Source organism: Anoplolepis gracilipes, chromosome 1, assembly GCF_047496725.1.
Source record: "Anoplolepis gracilipes chromosome 1, ASM4749672v1, whole genome shotgun sequence".
Lineage (NCBI taxonomy): Eukaryota > Metazoa > Arthropoda > Insecta > Hymenoptera > Formicidae > Anoplolepis > Anoplolepis gracilipes.
Genome location: NC_132970.1, coordinates 10524158 through 10538933, shown reverse-complemented (window position 1 = coordinate 10538933; position 14776 = coordinate 10524158). Strand labels below are relative to the sequence as shown.

General features: G+C 31.1%; 1 protein-coding gene across 1 annotated transcript in view; it reads left to right on the top strand.

Annotated features, from left to right (window-relative positions):
* Window positions 1-6576, top strand: part of Wat (worker-enriched antennal transcript) — a 28913-nt gene extending 22337 nt beyond the window's left edge. Inside the window, exon 4 of the mRNA XM_072911283.1 lies at window positions 5133-6576. Coding sequence (XP_072767384.1) covers window positions 5133-5158 — 26 coding nt within the window. The 3' untranslated portion in view covers window positions 5159-6576. The remainder of the gene's footprint in view (window positions 1-5132) is intronic.
* The last annotated feature ends 8200 nt before the right edge of the window (window positions 6577-14776 follow it).

Genomic DNA, 14776 nt, shown 5'->3' with positions numbered 1-14776 from the left:
AAAAAAAATACGATGTGTAATTATAATAACATTACTGGTTTATTAATATCGTCGAACTTATATAAAACGTTAACGTTGATAATATAATGAAATTCAATGCGATATTAAAAAAAAATTGTGCAAATGTAATATTCAACCGATGTTGACTATATTAACGCGGTTTTTCCTTTATTGTGAAAGAATTGCGCGACTGTTTGAACAATTTTCATAGTTGTTAAGATATTATAATATATAAATGCACTGTAACTTAATAAAAAAAAAATAGCAAATAATCGTTGCAAAGCTGACGTACGTATAATCGTTGTACAAATTTCGATCTCTTCCTTTATATGTTATGTAATAACAAAAAATTGGTTTATTAAAAAATTAAAATTATGTAATTCCGATTGTGTGTGATGAATACACACGATTGAATTCAAATTGGCAAACCGCAGAAATTATTTTCCCATTACCCTAAATCATTACGTTCTCACGAAGGTCGACTTTGTTACTTCCCCTAGCGTTAATCCTTGAATCTCTACAAGTACGTCATTTTGCGAGTCCGCTAATGATATCCCATCGTTCAGCGTTCAAGAATATCAGTTCTCCTCCTTTTACATCCTCGAGAAACTGTACGTGGGGATAGCATTACAATAAATGGCTGCAATTGCGAGCATGCTAAGCTTTAACGTCTCGTTTGTCACTTCCATTTTACAATTCCCATTGAATTAGGCGATCGCGATTAGGAGATAAACCGCGACAGAGCGAAACGCAATACTAATATGTGGTACGTGGGTTCTTTAGTCACTCTCTAGTAACGTGCACTGCAGTAAATCTCCGTCAGCATGCCAGAAATGCACTCTAGCAGATAGATAACATTACATGCAGGTAAGTTTATAGAGAAATTATATTTATAATCTATATAACGGAATATATATATATATATATATTTTTTTTTGTTATAATTAAATTTTGTAAATGTTCAATAAATGTTTCCGCTTATTCATAATTAGGTCACGGTGATTAAATTATCTTTTTTTAATAATGAAAACTTTTGCTAGATCATTATCTTGTCAGTTATATCCAAGAAAATCGTTATTTACCGTCATTTGCTCGAAACGGGAACAAAGTGAGATCGAGTTCTACATATATTCACGAATATATTATATACAAACCCCAAACATATTGTAGAACATACATACAGATTTCCTTGCGTAATCAGCTGCTCGATTTCCGCGACGTAATACGTAGGCAACGTCTCTTCCGGTAATTTAAGCGTATTCGCGGCTTTCATTTTTTCGCGCCGTCCTTCGCACCTGTTATCGAAATAGACTCATCAAGAGATATAAAGAGAGACATTATGAGAGGAAGGAAGAGAAAAAAAAGATTGCCACGAGAGAAAAGGAGCGTGAGCTGGAACTTTATACTTCCTTCTTCCGCGAACGCAGCTGGATACCGGTTTTCTCGCGCGATGAATCTTCAGCCTTGGAACACACTTGGAGCGTCCGCGACGGTTTCAGTGAAAGCGATTTCGACGCTACGTGGCCTCGTGTATGGCTTAAACCCGTTTTGCGCGTAACCTTACTTAAGTTACTCCATTGCGCGTAACAGGTGTTACGAGGTCGACAAGGCGACAAGGTTGCCTTTTTGGTCAGTGACGCGTTGTTATACCATATACTTGTGCAAAGACAGAGATCTGAAAGAAAGGATCTCGCGAAGATCAACGCTCGTCTTTGACCCGACCGAATCAGACTTGACGGTCATGCGCGGTCAAGTTCGAGCACTTTATTTTATCATCCACGCGAATCATGTCCCTTCTCGTTTAATTCTGATTACGATATCAAAGGCAATTTTTTGATTCATGATAGTTTGATCCAACTGATTTTTTTTTTTTTTTTTAACATAAGCGAAAGTCAGACAGTGATATATAACATGCATAAAGATAAAGTATGTATCTAGTCGATTGGAAGAATTATATAACACATTCATGTTTGAACTTATTGAAAAATTTTGCCAACAAATGTTTATATTCGAATAAATGATTGCCCATAATTCAATACTATATTAATAATAAAATTACGTTTCTCCCTATGGCAAGCGACAGATGTTATGACGTCTTCGAAAAAAAAAAAAAAAAAAAACAACAGAGACGATTTTAATCGGATTCGTTACAGGCTGTCTTCTGAAAGATCAATGTTATTCGAGAAGTCAGGTAGTCAAGTTTGTAATTATTGATCGATAAAAGGAGTGAGAACTCTTTCGATTGAGCGCGTCTGCGAAATTTAATGCAAAAAACGCAGAAAAAACGTAACTGCGTAATGCGTAAGTACGTTGTTGCAATCGGCTCGACGCAATCAAGCTTTATTCTCATAAACCGACATGTATTTCCGTTGGCAAATAATTGCCCAATTTTACGAGGGCTGGTTATGATTTAACGAAGAACAAAGGTTCATAAATTATATTTAGTAGTGAATATATTTCTTTAGACATTTGTTGTCTTGCATTAGATAAGAAAACATATCAAGTGAATATAATGCAACGCTATGTGATGCGCAGGTTCTATAAAAGTTAATGAGGGCTATTGCTATATATATATAACGATATTATAAAACTCGCGTACGGCGCAAAAGAAGTGAGTGGCAAGCAAATAAATTCCTCTGGATGGAGAAACGCGAGCTGGAATATCGAGGGAAGACCTGCACATTTCGCATTTTATAATACTTACGTACTCGTTAATACACGCAACTCGACGCGAGAGAGAAATCTCAGCAATCGAGCCGTGATTAATATCGTAGCGCATTAAGGGCGAGAAACGTTAAGCCTGAAAGTAAGATCTGAGGTTGTAGTTAGGGTAGCAGCTTTATCGGGACAATTTCGAAGATTAACCAGCCCGTTAGCAGATAACGAGTGTAAAGTATAATTTAATTCTCTGGCAGGAGAAATAAAGCCGCTGAGAATCGTTGAAAGACGTTGAAACACGTACTAATCGGGTTAATAAAATGAGAAGAAGCGAGATTGATGCAATTTGCGTGCGAGCAACTTCCGTTCATGAATTATTTCTGCAACCATTTTTATTTCTTAAACTCAAGAGATATTCGTAAAAACGAGCGCGTGCGAATCTTCTTGTCTGCGCTTGCCAATTACGCATAATATTATCTCATATCGACAACGAGCAACTCTGTAAATCTTGTGCGACTAAACAAACAAAATGGAAGCTAGGAACATTCTGGATCAAATGGCTATTCCCTTTAATAACCATTAAACTTGACGATCTGCATTTAATTACACAACACGCAAAAACTGATGACCCCTCCGAACGTCCTTGACAGAAATTTATCAGGGGTTGAAAGAAGGAGGGCGAATTTTCCCGAAAACTCGTCGTCGGTATTCCCTGTGGGAAGAAACTTTCGTAACTTAACGATATCTCTGTTAAATACTTTTTCACGGGACATTAATTTAGAACTTGGAAATGAAAAGACGTTGCACGGATGTGTAAAAAAATTTTATAGCGACTCGATGTAAAAATACGAGTAGTGATTTAATATATTTAATTAAACAGTTGCAAATAATATTATACTGGCAGTGTAACGTTCTGTTTATTTAAAAAAAAGTGCAACTTATTTACGAGATATTTATCACTTTGTCATCGATTATACATATATTTATTATTATATATTAAATAAATTAATTACATTTTATACAGCAAATATTTTAACATCGTTGGACAATAAATCATAATACAAACAAATAAAAGTCATGCATGTGTTTAACGTCAAATTCTGTAATTTGCATAACGTTGAATCTTTTAATATAAAATCAATGAGATCATTTATAAATATCAGAAATACGATGGAAATAGCAAAATTCGCGCTTTAATCGTGCAATTTATTTTTAAGCCGAATTCGCTCGCCACCATTTACCTGACGATTATTTCTGAACGCTACCATTCGTTGTTGAGACATTTAAATTGACTTTAATCAGAACTAGCAGACTCTTTTCGGTCCCCTTAATGGCTTCCATTCGAATCCCTCGTTCGTTTCGCGGTCGACTTTATTATCGACACTGCGTACGATCTTGCTAACGCACATGTGTGAAAGTGAGAGAGAGAGAGAGAGAGAGAGAGAGAGTTGAGAGAGCACCACTAGGGGGCCGGAAAAGCGAGCACCTACTAATCAAAGGGTAGAAACGAAAGGGATGGGGTCAGTGCTGCCATGGCGGGTGGAGAGACAAGGTGACGAGGGTCTTATAATTAGCAGCTTTGAAGTGGTATCACCCCTCGCTACTCATTAGAGACGTTCAGATGCTCTGGGTATTAGCACTCCGAGGCTTTCGGCGATAGCAATCGTAGATGGAAATCACACGGACTGTTGAACGAATCTCGCGCTGATAAATTTAAGAATTCTCTACGATAGCGAGTAGTCACGCGAGAATATCGAAGGATAAAGATAATGAGAAAAACACCCGAGGAAAAGAGAGAGAAAGAGATAATTAAAATTTGATTGCGTAAGGAAAATCGAGAAAGTTTAAAAGTGATTTTACTTGCGATGCTGAAGAATCTGACGGAATCTGCTAAGCATCCCGAGCGCGAAAGTACAAGCAGTTGGAAAAACAAAAGTTAATCTTTCCCTTGCTTTCTTACAGTTTTGCGAGCGGAACGACAGATAGACAGATCAGAATAGTTTCTTTAAACCCACACGTCGTTCTAGCATAGCTTAAAGATTTACAAAATATACGATAAGAAATATAGCCGCGATAAATTTATAAGAAATAAATTTTGTCTAAATCTAACAATTTGGAAATATCTCTTGACATAATCGATTATTCTGTCACCGAATTCAAAAAATATTATTTTAGTATTACTCCAAATCATAGATGTATAATATATAGACTGCGCGTTCAGCTCAATATGTTAAAAATTGAACAGAGAGAGCATGCTTTAAATTACCGTTGGCGTGACAAGGACAGCTTATCTGACAAGAACGTTAAAAAAAGATAGAATAGTGATCCGAAGTATGCTCTCTCTTTCTATTTTCTGATGCATTTTGACAATTGAAGACATTGAAAACACGTAATCTACATATAATATTATACATCTACGTTCCAAATGCATAAAAATATTTGAAAAGAATTGAATTTTCATCTATATGTTGCAGGTTACTTCACTTATTTCTACTACTAAATATCGAACGATAGCAAAAAGATGACGACTTAAAGAAGGTCAAGATTTTGGACGTCAGATCAAGATCGTCTCCCAGATTCTACATAATTGGTGATAAATTCGCGGCGTTATATGTGGCCATTGAAAGAAGGACGAATCTAAAGTAATTTTTTAACAATAGTTTTTCTATTCATGATTAAAAGCATGAGAATATTTCTATCATTCATTAATTTTGCTGGATTATGTAAAGCTCTCAAGATAAGAAAAACTATTAGTACAATATAAATAGAATAATGTAAGTATGTGTCAGTATACGATAACAAAGAATTTAGAAAGATCAGTTCCTTCTCAAAGCATAGTGAATAATTCATAAAGTATTTACGTAAAAAAATGAAAATTCTACGAAACAGCATACAGTAAATGAAATCCACACTTTCTTATCTCTTCAAAGGTTATTTACAATCAATCTATTATCAACGGCATTAATATTGAAATTGATATTATACTCTCTACTTGTGGTCTTGTTATCTAACACCATAATAATCCCGTATACGGCAACAAGAACGTCCGTTATCTGCATAATGAAGTCTACGAAAGTGCAAGTCGTATTTTATGGTGCATTATATTACGGGTACTCACGCCTTTGCGTGGCAGTAACGTTAAGGTGTGCACAATTAATAGCAACAGAAAGCATTGTGTACGACAGTGCAATCCTAGAACAAAGCGAGCGAGGCTGAGTTGCGATCCGCTCCGGTATTACAGTCGAGATATCTGTTTATAAAAAGACCGGTAAATATAAGCGAGCCCGCGTTCCGCTGAATTTATAAAAAAAAAAAAAATTATTAAAACCAGTGGTATGTGTTTTGCTACTACCTACTGGTAAGTTATTTATTGCGACTGCAATGGCGATTTAATTAAGTGTAGATAGCCTTTTCCGGGCGAATAGTCGTAATACGATTCCAAGACCGATCCGTGTTCAAAATGTTATGTCGTTCTGCAGCACGATGCAGTTTGACAAGTAATACGTAACGTATATGTAAATATGGTATGCATTACGATAAAGAGTAAGAGAGAAATGGACAGAAGCCGCGAACCTCAATGAAGGTATTGCCAATGTAACAATAATGATTTCCGTGTAACTGCGATTTTTTTTTTTAACCCGAGATATGTTCTACGTTTTACTTATCGTGGCTAATTTAACCGCATTCGCCAGTTTTAATCGTGCGGGGCATGCACTGGCGAAAATATGTAAATTCGCAGCTTTATTGATCCATGGCTCCGAAAACATCCGCATTCTAGGTATAATTAGTCCGCATTTATGTAATTTTCCGCAGGTACCTACATGAATATGACCAATCTTAGAGCATTTTTATAAAAATTTTTGTAAAAAACTTGTAAATATGTATTATGTATTTATAAAAATGAAATAAAAAAGTGGCTGCTCGTATATCATATTTGTCTTATTATACCCTTTATCGCAATAAAAAATGTTATATACGCATCTTGTAAAATAAATTAAAATGCAAAAATATATTTAAAAATTTTTGATTAAATATATTTATATTTTTCATTAATAATTCGTTAATTGTAATAAATTATTATTGAAGATTAATAATAAAGCATCAATAATTGTTTCACGACACTTTAACCGCTCTAAGGAATCTAGATATCCCTGAACGGCACTGGGAACCTTTCAGTTTCTCAAGCAGATCTCGTCCAGGAATGAAATTTGCCAATAAAATGATAAACACGACAGACAGCCCTCTTATCCGCGACGAAATCTGTGGTGCACGACGCTCACACGACAACGATAATTACTATCGGGCGCTGTATTACTCGCGCTCGTGTATTGGTAATTACGAAAGTTTCCTGCAACTATTTGAACACGCGCTCGGAATATTCAAACACGTATACCTTCAACTATACGTAGACTCTCACTCGATCTCCGCGGACGGAGAAACTGTGTCTTATAATATATAACGAAAGTCTAGTCTACTCTCTGTCGTGCATTAATAACTTAGGAAAAGCACAAATATTAATCTCAGTTACAAGCAAAATGGATATAAATAAAAATAGAAATAAGCGGAACTTTTACAATCACGATTTATATTCGCGATTAAAGTTAAATTAAATAATTATGTATCTATATGTAAAATAATGGTCGAAGAATAATTTCTGCTGCATGATTATTCGTAATCTTATATCTGAAAATTGCAGTACAGACAGTTGTAAATATTATATTTTTATATTCTTTGAAATATAAACGGCTCATTATCATTATCATTATGATTGTTATTATTTTGAGCCTATTTTTATTTATTATTTGAGCTTATTTGAAACTTTTTATCTGTAATCTTCCAAGAGTTTCAAGACCGATTTTGATTACAGTGAAATTTTCGTTGAAATGCGAATATACGAATATCAACAATACTATTTATATTGATAATAATTAGCTAGTAATTATTAAAGGATATAATTCAAAATATTATATTTTGCATTGTATTAGTTTTCAATTTAAACACATTTATCTATTTATCGCAATTCAACGTATCACGAATAGTCAGTTAATAAGCGTATTTTCATGCATGATCTGCTAATTAGTCCTAAGTGAAAACATTTCATAACGAATCAGGCAGGTTATTCGTGTGAGATAATCGCGTAGGAATCGCATAAAAATTCCACTAATTATTCATGCAGCTATAATTTTTGTACACGTATTTACAGACTTCAAAAAATTACGACACATCGTCGCTAGAATTTCTCTTGTAAAACCGGTAGGATTTTTTATTTAAAGATGGATCAACGTGAGATTCATCACGACATTGCGACATTGTGCGCGGGATTTGATTGCATGATTCATGTAAGGTGTATCGTATATCCGCGCAGAAAGATAAGGATCCGGTGGAGATCCACTGAGAGCGCTTATTCATTCTAGAGCTAACTAACTATAGCCACGTGTTAGGCAGCTCAAAGAAGATTTGAAAGTATGTAGAGAACATTAATATACCCTGTTAGAGTCGTTGTAGATCAAAATCAGTAATTCTATTATAAATAATAAAAGAATAATTTTACAAGTACCTAAGGAAATATTTTTTAGAAACAACGATTTCACACTAATTATATCAAGTATAGTAATTGCATATTTCAACGCCGAAAGATGTAGTCAATATGATTGTGCTTGATATCTTAATCTAAATAAAAGAAAAAATGTTAATTTTAATTTAAAAATTTAAAAATTTTAATTTAAAATTTCTAAGAAATTAATATTTAAGATAATTATTACTTTATTATTCACTATTAAAAATAAAAATTGCCTGTTTTATATATTATATATAAGCAAAAGATATTTACACCTCATTGTATTATCTTGTTGAATATTTTCCAAAATTAATGTATGCTTTATTATTATGAAAAAACGCGACGCAATAGTACAAAATTTAATTAACATTTATGAAGCGGTTATACAAATTGTTTAGCGTTAAAAGATGCAGAATGTTAATTTTGCGCGGAGAGGAAAGATGAAATTGGGTGCGTGACACGAGAAAGTCTTCTTCAAAGATGTCTCGCGACACTTATATGGATTTTTATCTCATTCGTCACGTTGCAAAGACGTTGTTCCCGTTGGTTCGTACAAATCGGTGCCACTTTCCGCTTCCGTGACGAGGAAACGTCGTGCTTGCGCGTCACTTTTACCTCTCCTCGAGAGAGTATCGGGCACTTCCAGTCTACCGAACAAATGTTCAATCGATTATCAGGCAAGCGTTGCCGTTGCAGCCTCTCGCCTGCATTTATCGAGTAGCTGTCGTGGCAAATTTCTAAGGACTCCAGATCCGCGTTTCACTCAACTGATGATAATATATGAAATATTTCATGACATGTAATATGCATATCTCTCTTGGGCTGACTTTTACCCTTCGACCTGTCCGATATGAGTGACCGGTAACTACATTTCCGCCAGCACAGCTCTCAGCTTCATTAGAATACTCAAACCCCCTCACAAGTGCCTTCATTAAGTTGGATATCATTGAGGAAGTAAAATCTGTATTATATTTGTATGCTTTATTTTAAAACAAATCATTCTACTGTATAAAATATATAAAAGAACACAGAATAATAAATGCAAAATTTAATATAGTGTACTTTACAAATTTTAATAGCATACGAATATTTAATATTGTACGTACATTTTGATATAATTATAATACAGAAAATATATTATAAATTATATTACAAAATTTTATACAAAGTATCATACAAAATTTAATACAGAATATATAATTAAAAATAAAATAGAAAAATAGCTTATTATACGATATTATTATAAAAACTTCTTAAACTGGTATAATATTTTTAAATTGATTCAAAATTTTCAGACTGGATCACAACTAATAAACGACGATTTATTAGACAATATTTATTATTAATAATTAATTTTGTAATTTGTAATTAGAGTTTATTAAAATTTGTATAAACAACCACGCTTAAAGAATCAATAAATTTATTAATTATGTTTTAATTAGAGAAAAAAGATTTTAACTTACGGGCATCTTTTGTCAAGATTATTAAGAAAATTCGACGCGCGGAAAAATAGGTAAAAGGTGTAAGCCAACACTCAGGTATTATACTCGTACCTTACTATTCGAGCGTCGCCGTGCGAATGATAATAGGATCGCGACATACAATAGCTCGCTATGCGCCGTCAAGGACAAATACCATGCCAAGATACATAAACACATGTATGTATATATATCTTATAGTACGTAAAGTATTTCTGGATTGAAAAAATATAATAATATATAAATCCCGAAATTGAATAATTCAATTAATGAAAAATATGACGCATTGATCAATTATTAATTTTATACTTAAAGAACATAAAATATTACACAAGAATTTATTTTATAATATTTTTTAATCAAAATAAAATTATTTTTAACTAATAAATTATTAATTAATTATTAATTACATTTGCGTGTAAGCCAGAATTTGAAAAAGCTCATACATTGCATTAGATTAGATATTAGACAAATTTCATTGATTGCATTTTTGCACAGATGTGCACGTAAGACATTGCGTATATATGTTTGCACTTGACATAAATTTCAAACTGTTTTACTGGATAATACATTTCTCAACACATACCAATATTCTCATCATTTACATAGCATTAGCCATTAACTATATACTTATACTATTTGTTTTTTCGTCTTTTAAATAAAAAATTGACAAAGATGTCACATAATGGATGTTTTATTCGAATATTATAATATTTTATCAAAAAGCAAATTTTATCTAATATCGATTCCCAATTATATTAATAAAAATCAATAATTTGTAAACTGATTATTAAAAGAAATAAAAATCTAAGAAGATTGTGTTGCTTTGATTATTAGTTGAATATTGTTAGGCGACTATAACGAGCGAAATATTAGATATTCAAATAACCTGCGCGATATTGTTATAATAATCATTGAAGTAATGTCTGTATTTTTCAAAAATTTTACAAGAATTTGTGTGAATGAAATGAAATGATTCAGTAAAAATTGTCACGAAAAAGCAACGAATTTGCAAAACCGAAGAAACGCTGTTTCGTATATCTTTATCACATGTAATTTCAAGACATTATTTCGTATTATTGATGTGTGTAACAATGAATTGGCAAGTAACATGCTTGTTTCACAAAGAAGCAACATGAATAACGTAAATAACGTGAAATGACGTAAATAGACGCGTAAAGAATATGAAAAAAACTTACGACAGATTTTTCTGTAACTATTCAAACTTAAAATGGCATAAATTAGGAAGTTGTCAAAAGAGAGGAATGTTAAATTTATTTCAAAACTCTTTTTAATAAAGACAAAGTATTACAATAAGAAGTTTATGTGATCCGTAAACATCTATTATAAATTTTTCTCATTTATATAGTATCTATAAAAAAATTTCATTTAATATTATAATTAAAATTTAAAGACCTATAATTTAAAGAATTAAAAAATAATATAAAAGAATATAAAATAAATAATATATAAATCACACATTCAAATAATATGCTTTATATCTACACATTGTATATAATGTGTATATGCGTTTTTACAATTGTATTGGAAAATAGAATAACCATGCGCTATTCAGTGAAAGAGAAATTACGCTTTAAAGCACTGTCATGCAATATAAAGAGGAAACATCAACTACGCGTGCAATTTGATAGCAATCAGTTATCTTAGAGCAATCAATTTTCTAAAGAGGTCGTAAAGATTATTATATATGTACAGTAATAGCGGATGAGCTAAATTAGTGATAGTGCATAAGAAATTCGCTGAATAATATTGATAATGTGATATATGTGTGAACAAAATTATTAGCAGCGATATTAATATGAACTTACAATAAAGCATATGTATTTCTTCTTACATACGTTAAAAGATCATCATTGATTTTAAGTCAATTATTGCAATATTTTAACACATTCATTATTATGTATGTAATACATATAACAGCATTATCAAGATTGATTAAATAATTTTATTGGGGAGACTTTAAAAGTCAATTTTTGCTGATCACGACATCCAATATTAATTTGTTATATAATGGGATTAATCAGACGATGATTTGTCAAAATAAGTATCATTCTACGCCTATTCGATATGAAAGAACAATAGCTGCGGTGTCTGCATCAACAATATTCTTGTGCTATTAAAAATCATTGATGTGATTGAGTAATCACAGATTTTATTTTACAATAAAGAATCCTCTAATAACAGATAATATAATAATATAATAAAAACATTATATAGCAATTATTACATAATTATCTCAAATGTGAATCGTAAAAAACAAGGTAAGAATACATCCTTGTACCGGTTGAGAAACTCAATTAACTTAGATCTAATTGAAGGTCAAATGTTTTAAAAAAGTAATGCAGTGATATCAGCTTACCAATTATGACAAGGACACAAAAATTCAGCGACTTGTATAAATTGATTTAATTAATTATTTTTTTAAGAGAGAAAATATCAATCACACAACATGAACATTCAAAATGCCGCCATTTTTTTTAGATAAATTCTTAAAAATACCTCAAATTAAAATACATATTGGCATAATAGAATAATTAATAAATATTAAATAAATATTAAAAAATTGTTTTTTTTAGTAAGAAATATACTTAAGACAATTTAAAGAAACATCTCACACAATGTATGCAATGTGAAACATATTCTCAAATGCATATTTTATCTTGCTAATTGTGTAAGATATAGAATAGTTTTATGCAATATCCGTCTATGTTTGTCAGGAAATAATTCCATAATATTTCCCACGTGATTGTCCCACGTTTTTATATTCCCGCGAGACGAAAAGTCGATCGAGTATAACGACAAGAATCGCATAGATCCTACCCATAGAAGCCGTATATATCAGCATTTTGCAAGCGAAATGATGAAAAATCAATGTTGAAACTGCACAGTATTATTGGTTCTGACAGCTTGCCAAGACTTCGACTAGTAATCTTAGAATTTCGATAGTTCTTTCCCTCTTACGATATTCTCTTAAATGGCTGACTGCCATATTTGAAAGTACATGTCTATTGAGATTTTTGAAAAGGATTATAAGCAAAATATCCAAGAAATAATATGCAAAATTATGACTTGAAAATAATAAAATAATATTTAATGCATATTAATACATAAAAAATGAATCCTTAAAGAAACGCAAATATAATAAAATTTATTTTAATTAAAAAATAAAGTTGCATCTGGTCAACATAAATATGCTTGTATTAACATTTTTTTTGATGATGCCTTTTGTCAACTTAATTTTAAAAAATTTAATTCATATACATTATTTTTCTTAAACTAAAATTAGTATTTTACTGGAATCTATTACAATACTTAATGCAAAAGTCATATATCTCTAGTAAGAATGTTCCATATTCTAACACAGATTTTAATACTGACACTTGTAAACTTTCTTTTTTTATGCTATTTTTAATTTGTAAATATTAAAATTGATTTTGTGCATTTGTAATGAAGTAAATAAAGATAAACATATTGAATCGTAAGAGTTACTGGCTTTCCTGTAATTTTTGTGATTAGTGATGTCTAATTTAATTAAAATACTTCCAACAAATAAACGACACATTTTTATATTTCTGAATAATATTAATATATAAACACAAATGCGCTATAAAAATCATTAATAAGATAAATGTATTACGCATGACATACATAAGCAATAATTCAATAAAAATTATATATTTTACAATTAAATGCTTTTAATAACGAACATTTTTTGTATAGGCGATATTCAATATTTTAAGTTTTTAATATGTAATGTTTTTAATAGTTTTACTAATTGTAAGTATTATAATTTATTGCAATTTTTTCTCAAAAACAAATCCCGCACATACATTTATAAAAATTAAATATATTAATTGATTAGTATCTCATATTTATAAACAATTATTTCAGTTAATTTATTTCAATAATAGCACAAATGAGTTAAATTTAAATTTAATATATTATAGTTTAGAACAGAACCCATGCTTCATAAGTGAAAGTACACCATGTAGTGCTTACCATCAAAGCGAGGTATTGATCCATGTGAATACAACAAGATTTCTACCTGCTCGTCAATAGGTGACACTTGCTGTATGTGATGTTATGTATAAAATTTTTAAATATTTAACATTTTATTTGACTGTGTTATTAAGAAATTAAGATTTATTAGCTTAATAAATAATAATTTATAATAAACATATGTATAAATAGTAAGTGATAAATTTTATTATATAACTATTTATAGATACTTGAAAAAAACGATTTATATTAAAATTTTATAAATTGTATAATATGTATAATACGCTCATACATACTTTTTATTTTGTTTACACTTATATACAGGATATGTCATCAAATCACGTTTCATCTTAAGAGAATGAATTGACCAAGTCAAAATAAGTAAAAAATAAAGAATAACGATATTACATGTGAGTCTTCTTTAAAGAGTTATAATTAAATAAGATGGATAACAAAAACAAACATTTTTCAGTATATTATGCTATTTTTAAAAAAGGCAAAAACGCGTTTATTAGACACATATTTTTTTACAAGTTATATATATATATATATCGAGAAGAAGATTGAAGCTATTATGAAAGAAGACCACTAGTTGTGAAGACCACACGGTTAGGTCGACGACATGAAATCACGTTAGCAGGTGAAACAACGAAGCCCATCTCGAGTTAGGCAGATAGTTCGAGGGTCGGTGGTCTTAAGTCCTTGACAGGATTACGGTAATTTTAGAAAATTTCCACGTGGTAGGAGCTTCTAGTGCACTTAGTCACGTCGTTGTTAAACCCTTGTTGTGGTCCATAACTGCATCATTATTGTATCTCAGGCAAGTTTGTGCTAAATTGTTTCTGAACCAACTCTTGCTGTAAATTAAATTAAAATAGTTATCAAAAATAATAACAATACACTTTCTTGCAAAATACATAGAATTTTAAAAGCTTTAATCTATAGAAACCTTATTTCGTTTTATTTCAAATCCATCTAGTTTGAAGCGAAAATAAGACATCAATATTCAATCAACGCTGCTTGTTGGTATCACGATAACGTGTTGGGTAGTTTACTTTATATT